Source organism: Hyperolius riggenbachi, chromosome 9, assembly GCF_040937935.1.
Source record: "Hyperolius riggenbachi isolate aHypRig1 chromosome 9, aHypRig1.pri, whole genome shotgun sequence".
In the NCBI taxonomy this organism is placed as follows: Eukaryota; Metazoa; Chordata; class Amphibia; order Anura; family Hyperoliidae; genus Hyperolius; species Hyperolius riggenbachi.
In genome coordinates, this window is record NC_090654.1 from 71,302,296 (window position 1) to 71,316,015 (window position 13,720).

Below are 13,720 nucleotides of genomic sequence, written 5' to 3' on the forward strand. Positions count from 1 at the left end.
ATTCCCACCTCTGAATCTGATGGCCCTAGTGTTACAAAAATTGTTAAGGTCAACCGGAACAATGATGTTAATTGCTCCGGATTGGCCCGGGAGGTCATGGTACCCCTTGCTGCTGGCTCTCTCGGTGGATCTTCCATGGAGACTGCCAGTAGCGAAGGATATGATTCTCTGTCAGGGACAGCCTATCCAGCAAGCAACTATGTGGAAACTAACAGCATGGCTACTGAGGAAGCAGTCCTCAGAACCAAAGGGCTGTCTTCAAGAGTGATTACAACACTGCTAAACAGAAAACGTAATACTAGATTAATTTATCAGAAATACTGGAAAACATATTATTTATGGTTACAAACGTCTAACTTCAAATCCACTGAAATCGCTTCCATTCTAGAATTTTTACAGGAAGGCGTGGATAAGGGGCTGGCTTTGAGCACGATAAAAGTCCAAATTTCAGCCCTATCGGTTTTTTTTTATAAAAAGTTAGCGACGGATCCGCTCGTTATACGGTTTATTAAGTCAATTGAAAGGAGTAAACCAATTTTGGTTAAAAATTTTCCCAGATGGGATTTACCTTTTTGTTTTACAGTCTCTTTCATCTGATTTTTTTACAGAGAAAGATTCCTTACGTATTTCTCCCATCGTCCTCCAGGACGGCTGCTGCTGAGACATTGTTGTCTCATCTCTCAACTGGAAACACCTGAAATAAATTGCAAAGTTAATTGAGCCTGAGCCCATAAAGGGACTCCTCCCTCCAAGCTTCCCCAGTTTTTGTTTGTTTCCCATTCTCAGCTGGACACCTGCTTAGGTAGCAGTTTATTATTTTGCTTCGTATGGGTTTATGCCTGGGGCGCCCGTATGATAAGGCAGAGTAGGGTGCCTAAACAGTGGTTGGGGCTGGTGACTGGGAAGGTTTCAGCCTGGCAGGAGATAGTAAGGGCGATGGGTTACCTGGTCTCCTGTGACTCAGACGAGGACGTCTGAACAGCTGCTGTTGGCCGCCCTTCATGCGGCGTTTGTTCCATGTCGGGGCCGGGAGCGCAGTAGCCGGCGGCGAAGTCTCGCGTGAATGGGACTTCCGCCGGTGACGTATTTCCGCTTCCGGCCGTTCGGAGGACAGGCGGGGTGGCGTCCTCATCCAGGAAGTACGGCTATAAGCCGCGCTGGGGCACACATGGAACGCCGCTCCCGCTTGCACTATGGAGCAGTCGCAGTCCTCCAGTACGGCGGCGGATGATACCCTGGGGGCCATTCCGGATATCACGGCTACAGGTCCGCGGGTATGTAAAGAGGAAATATTGGTATATATTTAAAACACAGTGTACAGATAGCAGGTTGAAGGAACTTTGTTTTCTCTGTCTTTGTGTTTCCCTACAGAAAGCAACTGCAAAGCTCAAACTCAGGTGTAGAGTGTGCAATGCTAGGCTTCAAGATGGGGATACGGACGCCAGCTCATGGGGATGGGGAGCTCATTACTCAAAATTTCAGGTACAGGGCTCCTGGAATCAGGAGATGATAGCCAGCTCTTCGAATTTCAAAGAGCTGATGGCGGTGAAGTTGGGTCTTCTGCAGCTTCAATGTCACATCAGGGGCAAAGAAGTTCTGGTTTACTCAGACAACATAGTAACAGTATCCTACCTCAAGAAGCAGGGGGGTACAAAAATAAAGAATTTACGAAATCTATCATTGGAGATAATGGCTTGGGCAGAGACCAATCTAATATCTCTAACTGCGACTCACATCCAGGGAGTAAAAAACAGATGGGCGGATTCTCTCAGCCGGGGAATGACGATAGAGGCAGAGTGGCAGCTCAATCATCAAGTTTTCCTACAGATTGTTCAGGAGTGGGGATGGCCAATAATAGATTTATTTGCAAGTCCTCAGAATGCAAAACTAAACGACTTCTGTTCTCTACACCCGGGGGTTCCAGAAAATCGATTAGATGCTTTGATGGTGGAATGGCCTGTGGGTCTCCTGTATGCCTTTCCCCCATTCAGGCTAATTCCCAGAGTCCTAAGGAAAATAGAGATATCAGACTGCAGTGTAATATTCATAGGTCCCTGGTGGCCCAGGAGGACCTGGTTTCCGCATCTTCAACAGTTAGTAGTCAAGGGGCCTTGGCATTTGGGCGACAGTCCAGATCTATTGATTCAGGAGGGACGGTTTCACCCCAACCCTCACTTATTGAACCTGACAGCCTGGATACTGAAGAAAGTATCTTAGGAAAGCTTGGGTTTTCAAAAAGGGTGGTTTCTACGTTGGTAAAATGTAGAAAGCCCTCGACGAGAAAAAAATATGAAAAGATTTGGAAAGCTTTTTTGTTATGGAAGAAAAAAAGTGGAGTCAGAACTAATGACTTAAAATTTATTTTGGAATTTTTGCAAAGCGGGGTAGATATGGGATTGGCTGTTAGTTCCCTAAGGGTTCATATCTCTGCACTTTCTGTTTTCCTGGATAGACCGTTATCCAGGAATAAATTTGTAAAGAATTTTCTTACCTCAGTAGCTAGAACTCAACCAGTTTCAGAGAAATTAGTTCCACCATGGGATTTGTCTATGGTGCTGGAGTTCCTAACCTCAGAAAGGTTTGAGCCATTATCTGAGATCCCTTTGAAATATCTGTCTCTGAAGGTAGCCTTTCTAGTGGCCATTACGTCTGCAAGAAGAGTTAGTGACATTCAGTCCCTATCCATTAAAGACCCTTACATGGTTGTACATCCTGATAGGATAGTGTTTAGACCAGACCCTGCTTACTTACCTAAAGTAGCGTCAGCCTTTCATAGATCACAAGAGATAATTTTGCCTTCCTTTTCCACAAATCCAACCAATGATAGGGAAAGGAAGTGGAGTACACTAGATGTCAGAAGGGCGGTCCTAGTTTATCTACAGCGAACAGCCGATTGGAGGAGATCTAGTCATTTACTGGTCTCTTATGCAGGGTCAAGTAAAGGCTTACAAGCATCAAAAAGCACCATATCTAGGTGGGTGAAGGAAGTGATCACGCTAGCTTACAAATCCACCAACACTACTATACCTTCTAGAGTAACAGCACACTCTACAAGATCTATGGCAACATCCTAGGCGGAAAGGTCTGGAGCAAGCCTAGAACAGATATGCAAGGCCGCAACCTGGTCATATACTACGTTTATCAGACACTATCGGGTGGAGCTGCTTTCGAGCCAGGACCAAAGCTTTGGACGAAAGGTTCTGCAGGCCATCATCCCTCCCTAAGGTAAATTTCTCACTGGTCTCAGCAGCAGCCGTCCTGGAGGACGATGGGAGAAAGTCCCAGCTGCTTACCGGTAGCCGTGTTTCGGCGATTCCTCCAGGACGGCTGCCTGAGTTCCCAACCCTAAAATATGTATATAAGGATATGATGTCAAAAATAGGTGAATGGGTGCTCGGTTTTAAACTGGGGAAGCTTGGAGGGAGGAGTCCCTTTATGGGCTCAGGCTCAATTAACTTTGCAATTTATTTCAGGTGTTTCCAGTTGAGAGATGAGACAACAATGTCTCAGCAGCAGCCGTCCTGGAGGACTCGCCGAAACACGGCTACCGGTAAGCAGCTGGGACTTTCTACGTTAAAGACAGTATTTCTGGTAGCCATTACCTCTGCGAGAAGGGTTAGCGAGCTACAAGCGTTATCTTGCAGACAGCCGTTTTGTTCTTTTTATAATGATAGGGTAGTGTTAAGAACAAGTCAGGAATTTCTTCCTAAAGTAAGTGATATTTACCATAGAACACAGGAGATTATACTACCATCATTCTATACAAACCCTAAAACGGAGGAGGAAGTAAGATGGCATAGACTGGACGTTAAAGAAAATCTATTAGCATACCTGGACAAAGTGAAAGAGTTTAGGAAGACGGAATCTTTGTTTGTAAACTTTTCAGGTAAACATAAAGGAGCTAAAGCTTCAGCCACAACGATAGCCAGATGGATCAAAGATTGTATAAGAGAAGCTTATAGAGCCGCAGGGAGAGACCCACCTTTAGACTTGAAAGCTCACTCTACAAGGGCAGCTGCTACGACATGGGCCTATAGGCAGGGAATATCGCCTTTGGACATCTGTAAAGCTGCAACGTGGAAGAGTCTCAACACCTTTATGAAACATTACAAGCTTGACCGACTATCTGCAAAGGATCAAAGCTTTGGGAGAACTGTCTTGGAGGCAGTAAACCCGCCCTAAGGTGTGTAAACGTATTTTCTTGTTTATCATCTCAAAGTGTACCTGTCCTGGAGTGTACTGGAAAAACCACATGTTAGCTTACCTGCTAACGGTATTTTTAGTCACTCCAGGACAGGTAGGGGTACCCACCCTTCCAATGGGGTAATAATATATATAATATACATATGAGTTTATTAATATCTGTATATTTCGATTTTGTAAATGGAATGGTTGTGTTTTTATATAGTATGTATAAACATAAGGTTAGGTTTGTTCCTGTTACTTGTCATTATACTGCCTGACCTCCGGTTCCATTTTTTAATTTATAGGGAGGCTCTGGGATGTTTCCTGTTTCTGGGAGGAGCCAAGTCTTAAAGTGTACCTGTCCTGGAGTGACTAAAAATACCGTTAGCAGGTAAGCTAACATGTGGTTTCTTGCATTCCTGTATTGTCTTATTGTTGTATGTCACCCCTAATGTCCAGCGCTGCGTAATATGTTGGCACTATTAAAATACAATAAATAATACATTGCGGTCCAGCTGTTACAGGAAACGCAACACAACGCCTACTGTGAAAGTAGCCTAGTTGACTTTAGACTTCACGCTTGCATTTTACGTGTGAGAATTTGCATGTAGAGGGTGCAGACAGGAACAAAGAATATCAATCAGGCCCTAGGCAATGTAACTGTGGGTACAGCAGAGTGATGTGCAGGTACTCTGCAGGAGAATGAGGCTATTCTTCCTCTATTCACATTCATCATGCAAGAACTGAACCAGGTTTACGAGTGATAGACAACACCTCTGTGTTTAATGTGCACGAAATTCTCAGTGGAATCACAACAGCCTTGCAGAGAGTGCATATGTAGAGTATATAGAGCAGTGGTCCTCCAACTAAGGCCTGTGGGCCGAATGTGGCCCCCTGAGGCTTTTACACTGGCCCCCAAACACCAAATGTATAACTTGCACCAACCATCCACATACTGTAAAAGCCAGAGAGCAGTAATTCACTGGCTTCCAATCAGGTTCATCAAGGGACGCTGCTGTCCAACTGGATGGCAAGTTGTCACCTGGGTTATGCTTCACTGTCTGGTGCACAAAGATGTTCTTCGGCGCCGCATGACTCAATGGCTGCTGCTGGGAGTTCTTCTCCGGGAAAGATTTGGGTGGGTTGGGGCTCAATACGTAGATTTGATGTAATGATTCTCAACATAATTTTATGTATGGCCTTCCTCTGGATGAACAGGGATATGTAAGGGAGCAGGCTGGTGTTGTCCTTCATTTTCTGGTTGAACTAGATGGACGTATGTCTTTTTATTTTTTTTATTATTTTTTTTTTTTTCCAACCCCAATAACTATGTATATTCCGGCCCCCCAGCAGTCTGAAGTATGTTGACCTCGGCCCTTGACCGAAAAAGTTTGTGGACACCTGATATAGAGGAGGCATGGGCAAACTTGGCCCTCCATCTGTTAAGGAACTACAAGTCCCACAATGCATTTGCCTTTATGAGTCATGACTGGGGCTGCAAGACTCCTGCAATGCATTGTGGGACTTGTAGTTCCTTAACAGCTGGAGGGCCACGTTTGCCCATGCCTGGTATAGAACTACTGTATAACTTAATTTGTAGTCACCAACTCCAAATTTAATAACCTATCAAAGTAAGTGATTTCATGAGTCTGAAAAGAAGAAAAAAAAACTTTTTTTTTTTTTTCTCTTTTTAATTTTATTTTTATTACAGTTTTTGAATTTTATTAGGAGTCTGAGTCTGGAATTTTTTTTGACTCCGACTTCTGGTACCCAAAAATTGCTCCGACTCCACAGCCATGGTTTTAAGAAGGTAATACTGTAGAGTGCTCTTACACAACATTGTGATGCTTTTACCTAGCCTATCTGAGCCCTTGTACTCTGTGTTGTGAATCTATAATGTGCAGTACTGTACATGTATTTTCTTTTCCTTCTGCCCCAGGTTCCTGTGGAGTTCTGCCGATACATAGTGGGCAGTATCCTGAGCGAAGGGGATGAGAAGCCGATACCGGACCATGTCCGAATATTCCGCAAACACGGCTTCAAGTTCTGTGTCCTTCCAGAAGTGAACCATGCTGTTATGGCCACGTTTCCATACACTACACCATTCTCCATCCAGCTAGCTACCACACGGGTGCACCCCGCACTGGAGCGCTACGTCAAGGTAAACCTCACTGTGCTTTATTCATGTGTGCCAGGGAATGCAGATGAGAGCTCTGGTTTTATGGAAATATTGCAGTCAGAATTGATTTGGGGTCCTTTTGCTGGTCTGCAAGGCTGAACTCTAGGGAGTTATTGAGCCATTGGCACTGTGTTGCCTCTCCTGCAATTTAGACCTCTTTTCCACGAGCAGCTGAAGGAGATGAATTCACCGCCTATCAGCTGCTTGCGTCCTTGGGTGCTTGCTAGTGCTCGACGCAAGCAGTGGACAGGTGCCCCCTCCCCCCAGTAGTTGCACCTGAGCACGACAAGCGTACCATGCCCAGACGCAACACGAGATTGTTTTTTGCATGGGTTAACGCCGGCGTGTGTCAAACGTGACCCGCATAGTTACTAAACGCTGCTATTTGGTGCATATTTATAAAAATGAGGTACATAGCTAGTACCCCATCACATCTGCATTGTCAGAATTGCTTTGTGCCCCTTTAGGTGGCAAATTCTTTTCAAGTCAATGGCACCTGTAGGAGAGCTTGTAGTTTAAAGGACACCTGACTTGATGCAAAGCTTAAGTAACCACAAGGGTGTTTTCATGTCGGATCCACATAACTCTGTGCATTGTCCGTTGTTCTCTCCCCAATGGTCCCTAATAATCCTTCCTTGAGAAATTTGACTTATGGATAAAGTCAAATTTTAAGACAGGAAGAGGCGGCTTGCAGCAATGTTTCCTCCTATCACCCTCCCATTCCCTCCTCTTCCCTGCCCCATTCATTCCTCTTATGAGGGGGAATGGGAGGTGTGATAGGAGGGAACATCTCGGTAAGCTCGCCTCTTCATGTCAGATTTTTCAAGGAGTGATTACAGAGAAGGAACAGTGAAAGAAAAGGACAACACAGAAATATGAGGATCCTGTATGAACATACCTCTGTGTTTCCCTTGGGTAGCTTTGCCTGAGGACAACTATCCTTTCGGTCCCTTTTACACTTGCCTTGCAAGTGTGCGTTGTGTTAGAGTAGCTTCACACTTACTTTAAAAACGTATCCGTGGCTCCGTTTTTTGGCCCCGGATCAAAAAATGGAGCCACGGATACCAATGTTAAAAATAGCAGCCCGCGTCACTCAATATAAAAATGGTGATCCGGGGGATCCGTGTTGAAAACCTGAACAGACGGTCCGGATTTGTAGGATTTTCACAGACCCCGGATACAAGGAGGGGTAGTGAAAATCAATATAAAACTGGATCCCCCTCTATACAAGCAGCTTTGGACATAGAAACTGAGTCGTTTTCTGTGTCCCAGCCTGTGGGTGGGGAAAGGTTTAGCAGCCAGGACGGGGGGGGGGGGGGGGGGGCGCAGGAAGAGGAGTCACCGGTCCCCACTCCCCCTCTAGCTATTTGCGCAAATGTAATTTATGTATGCAGCGAGTGGGGAACCTTGCCTTCCTTACTTCCTCCGCTCACCGCGTCACTTCCTGCAATGCCGCCCTCCAAAGTATAGAGGGCGGCATTGCAGGAAGTCAAGCGGCTAGTGGTAGAACACAAAGGAGTAAGGTAAGCTTCCACGCTCGCTGCATACTTTACATTAACAATATTTGCGCAAATAGCTTGAGGGGGAGTGGGGACAGGGGACCCAGGTGAGGGGGGGGGGAACCCCCCTCTATCCTGGCTGTGCTTCCGCCCACACAGCCAGGGCTGGGCATACATTTCCACTAACTGCAAACTAGTGATGGGCTCACGGTAGAAAGGTATCCAAATCAGTGATTCTAATGAGGCTTAATTGCCTCAGGTGTGTGCATGGGGGACAAGGGGTTAATTACCCAGATGTCCGGGCGCTTCTATGCGTATCAAGCGGTCACACCGGCCGAAGGAGGGAAGTACGCGGTGTTGAGTCGCGGAACACTTCCCATTGGACACGTGCATGCGTTTGACATGCCTAGTAGCGCCCGGACATCTGGGTAATTAACCCCCTGTCCCCTATGCACACCTGAGGCAATTAAGCCTTATTAGAATCACTGATTCGGATACTTTTCTACCCGTGAGCCCATCACTACTGGAAATCTATGCTGCAAAAGTGACATTTACGGAAATAACTGGGGGGGGGGGGGGGGATTAGGAAACCGGATCTGTTGATCTGCAAGCGGACAAGTGCGGACCTAGCCTTACCCTGTTTTACTGCAGGGCAACGCTACGACATTGCAAGGCAATGGTGTTTAGCACACATACGGTGTTACACCAGAATTGCACGACCAACCCGCTGCAAGGTCAACGATGAGTTACTTTTGGGCTTTTGTGACGATGGAGGTAATGAAAGGCAATGGCTGACGCAGAAATATGCTGGCGGTGCGCAGTGTATGCGCGGAACTACGTGACTATGATGGGGAATTCCTGTCCAGCAGAGAGTACATCACTGTGTGAAGGAGGGGGGGGAGGGGGCACTATGCTTTCGCTCTATGCCCTGCCCCCACTGCAAAAACTTCATTCATATGACTCTGTGACCGAAGGGTGCCAACTGAGTCATATGAATTACTTTTGTTACGATGCGATGGGGGCGGAGCGTCACACCACAAATGCAATTGACAAATTTAAAATGCCTTAAAACCCTGAGCCCCTCCCACTATAGGGCTGGCCTTTACTCAGACCTGCCCACCTACAGCAGTTGCAGCAGGCTGAATGTGTCCCAGTATTGATCTGGGGCCAGCAGCTCCATTAGAAAAAACATTTTGTGTGCAGTGATTGTGTTTTTGTTTTTTTTTGTTTTTGTATTTATTATATAAAGGCTTAAACGTATCTTTCCATGTAATACAGTAAAGTGTAAAGCCACACTTTATCATGGATCAGTAAGTTGCCTTCCTTGTGTATGGGGAAATGTTGGATCCAGCTGCAACTTTGCCTGAACGGCAAGATTCAACTTGATCATGATTGCCAGGAGCACCCAGGGGAGATCAGGAATGATGACACAACCCGCAGCACTTACATGGCTATTGCAGAATGTTTCTTTCAGCATAATGTGTGTTTTCAGCTTAGATGCTGCAGCTCTGTGATGGGGATAAATGTCCAGCCACCACACCATGTCCCTGGCCTGCTTTAAAGCAGATTTTGTGCTAAGACTACTCTCACATGGCCTACTGAAGTGTCATCAGTTCATAAAGCTATATACTCACTACCCAACAGAGAAAGATGGATCCAGCGATGTTCCCCTGACAATGAGTGTTCCACAATCCATTTTCCGGCTGGCAGGTACACGCAACATCACACGACGGAGGCAAACAGGAAGTCAAGTGATCGCAGTACTTTGCGCAGAGTCTTCATGGATCTTAAATTTTTGGGGACCGACGTAGTTTGCATCTACGTCCACCAGGTGGTGCTGCCGCCCTGACTGGATGTTGATTCAACGTCCGCGCTAAAGAACCGTCCCAACGCGATCGTGCGTACCGGAGAGGAGAGATTAAGCTGTCATATCGCGTATGGCTGCTGATCACTATGATCGCCGGTGGATCATAGTGAGCGCTTACAGAGCTACGGCGGAAGGGGGGAAAGAGGAGGATTCACTCACCTTCCTGCCGTTCCCCCAACGATCGGCGCTCCCCTCCGCTCTGACTGGCATCCCTGCTGTATTGACGCTAAGTGTCGGGTCCCGGCTTGATGACGCCATCAAGCCGCAACCCGGAACTTAGCATCAGTACAAGCCGGGAAGCCAGTGAGAGTGGAGGGGTCCACAGCAGCTCATCGCTGGAGCCTGGGAGGTGAGTAAAGGCTGCTGGCGAAAGGGGGGACATCTGGAGGCAGGGGGGGGGACACACAGCCCAGCAAGCTCTAGCAGGGATCTGGCTGCCTGACCCCTTCCCCCCCCCCCCCCCCCAAACGCCCCCCTCCCGCATGTAAAATGCCTGGTCCTTAGGGGGGGGATAGGTAGCCGATCCCGAAGGGGTTAAAGATCTGATGTACCGTGACTGCCGTTATCACTGCGTGTTGATAAACATTGATTGCATGATCGTGTGCCTGTACCAACATCACAAGATTGCGGAGACAATCGCTTGTTGCTCAAAAAATCGCCAGTCGTCTGGAAATTTGCGTAGTGAATACAATGTCCTGCATGACTGTAAAGGTGCCCATACATCATTTGACTTGGCGGCAGATTGACGATGTCCCAAAATTGGTGGCATGTATCAATCTGACATGCTGGTAAATCTAAAGCTGAGTACACACGTACGATAACGATCGTTCGAAAACGAACGATAACGACAATCGGACCGATAATCGTGCGTTCCAAATTTTCCAACGATCGTTTTTTTGGACGATAACGACCGTTATCGTTCAATCCGACCGATCCAACCCGGCGGATTTTTTCGAAAGATAATCGTTCAATCGTTGCAGTGTGTACAAAGATCGTCCGATAATGATTATCTGTGGAGTAGTACGCATGTTCTTATTGCCTGTCATAACGTCACTTCCGTTTGCGCACGCATTTTTTTATCGTTCGTCGTTCAGTACTTTATACTTATATCGTTCATGTGTGTACACAATCGTTCATTAAGAACGATCTTTTCGGTCTAATTTGAATATCGTGTAAACGTCACGAATCGTTCGTAACGAACGATCTTTATCGGACGTGTATACGAACCTTAAGTCCAACATGGGCGATCATTTGCGCAGTGGTAACAGTGTGTGATATCAGGACGAGTGTCGACTTCGATGGAACCCCCTACAGTGTGTAAATGTGCCCCCTTTGCGTGCATTTTATATTACCTGTCCACTGTTGCCTGCTGCGTTGCCCATCTGTCTTCCGCTTCCTTCATTTACCATTGCGCTGCTGGTGTATGGAAGCGGCGTGTGAGTCACAAATGGAGGTAGCTGAAGGCTGATCATGCACTAGGGGGGCAGCGACAGAGGCCTCCGGTCTATGGGCAGCCTAAACAGTTGTTTATTGCTTTTTTTTAAACAGGTAAATTATATTGATTTTTTTTTTTTCTTCTTACCACAAGAACCGGTACAACAAGTATATTCAGATTCTTTCAAATATATTGGGGCAATTTCTACAATTGTGTGTCATGTTGTACAATGGGAGGAGTTTGTTCATCACCTTTATCCATTCAGCTTTAGTAGGGACATTAGTTTGATTCCAGTGAAATAGTATAGCGTTTATAATCATAATTTTAGTTTTTTTTAGGACTGCCCTCCTCAAATTCACCAAATAACACCACCTTGGGTTCCAGCTTAAAATACCCCTATCCCTCGCTCCGATATTTTTAATATCGTTTTGCTACTGGTACTGTGCGATTAGCACAAAGCACCAACCCCCCCCTCCAGCGCCCCCTGTAGCTCTTGTTCTGCCCCCTGTAGCCTTCGTAATCTTCGACTGAGCAGAACTTTGAATATGGGCGGGGAGGAAGTGGCAGTTCTTCCTCCCCTCTGCCTGTCCATAATTCAGCCCCCTCCACTCGCCGCTGTAATTCCCCCTTATGATCCACTGCACACAGCGGGCCGCGGAGCTGCGCTGTGTGCAGGCATGCAATAATTGAGGTCGGATATCCTTCCGACCTCAATCACCACAAGCCCGCACACAGCACAGCTCCCCTGCTCGCTGTGTGCAGTAAATCATAAGGGGAACTATAGCGGCGAGTGGAGGCGGAGTTAAGGATGGGAAGAGCTGCCACTTTCTCTCTGCCCATATTTGATGGCAGAACGGGCCACGGGGTGGCTGGAGGTGGGAGGATGGTGCTGTGTGCTAGTCCCACAGCACCAGTAGCAAAATTTATTAAAAATATTGGGGCCAAGGTCGAGTCAGGGGTACTTTAAGTGAGCAATCCAACACACGATCAATCGCCCACTCAATCTGGTCCCAGAACTGAGCTAGCGCAGGGTATGCCCAGTACATGTGGTTGTAGGATCACACCTCAGCCCCACACCTTGTACATATATTCCAATGAGAGTTATTAATTTTATGCAGTCTACTCAGCGTAAAGAACACCTTGTGTCGGTATTTTAGCTGGATCAGCATGTCCCTGGAGGAGATCAGAAATTCAGCCCCTCTACCGACAGCCTCCTCCCACTCCTCATCGCCCATGTCTTCCAGGTCGGCAGCCCACTGTGCCCTAATCTTTACAGTGTTATGCCCAAGATTAGCCAAAAGATCTGAGCAGATGAATAAGGGTTTGATGCTGCTTCCTCTGCATTGTCAAGTAAGTTTGTGGCCTCCTGTCTGGCGTTACACATCTCTATTATGTAGTGTCCCCTGATGCATGCCTTCGGGGCATCCCAAACTACATCTGGAGAGGCAGTCTTCTTATTTATCTGCCAGTAGTAGTTACGGGGAACGCAAGTGAAAATCAATTCTTTATTTTTATCTGGAAAACAAGTAATAAGGATGATTGATAACCAGGCAATCCAAAAGTTAAAATCTCTATTACTTTTCTTGTTGATAAATGATCATTACCCAGTTTAACTGACTCTTGATTGGTACACACAAAATTTGGTACACAAAAAGGAAGTTGCAGGGCATGCTGGGTTGTCCTTTTTTGCTTCTGTACATTAGTTAAGTCTGAGAAGAAATAAAGAAACAAAAAAAACCCAGCATGCCCTGCAACTTCCTTTGTGCGGCAACGTACCAAATAAGAATCAGGTAAACTGGGGAATGCTCATTTTATAAACAAGAAAAGTAATGTAGATTTTAACTTTTGGATTGCCTGGTTATAATCCTTATTACGTGTTTACCAGATAAAAATAAAGAATTGGTTTTCGATTTTATGCCCGACAGTTACACTAAGGTTAATGTGAAGTGAAATCAAAATAATTTTTTTTTTTTTACCTATGGAGAGGAAAGGCTCAGATTCCGATATAGCGTTCCCGTTCCTCTGACGGTCCCCGCGTTCCAGCGCTGTCACCCCCACAAGAGCTTTTCTACCAATTGGTCAGAGAAAGCTTAGTATCCTATGAAGGCTTTGGGAGCCTGAGAGCTCCACAAGATGTATTACACATGCATGAGCGCGCTCTGACGCAGTACAGGACCGCCCTTGGGGGAGACAGTGCTAGAATGACGGGACGGGGAGAGGAATGGGAAGGATCTATTAGATCCAGAGCCCTCCCTCTCCATAGGTAAGTTACTTTTTATTTTCATTTCACTTTACATGTGTTTCAATAGACTGTTGTGTAGGAACTCTCCTCTAGGTGGCAGTATTGTTTCATGAGTTCTGCTCTAATCATTCTCTTGCCTTCGGAATATCATAAACGTACACATTTGAAGTTAGTTAGTCGCATGTCAGCCATAACAGAATTATTATTTTATTTTTTTTTTAAATAATCAGCTGTCCACACTGACCGTCTGTTGTCATGGCATTCAGCACCTTCACTGATCATAAACTGCCACTTAAAATTGTAAACTTGTTTC

General features: G+C 46.1%; 1 protein-coding gene across 1 annotated transcript in view; it reads left to right on the forward strand.

Moving 5' to 3' along the window:
• TEX264 (testis expressed 264, ER-phagy receptor) overlaps positions 1-13,720 on the forward strand; it is a 66,856-nt gene that overhangs the window by 18,327 nt on the left and 34,809 nt on the right. Inside the window, exon 2 of the mRNA XM_068253007.1 lies at positions 6,125-6,346. Coding sequence (XP_068109108.1) covers positions 6,125-6,346 — 222 coding nt within the window. The remainder of the gene's footprint in view (positions 1-6,124; positions 6,347-13,720) is intronic.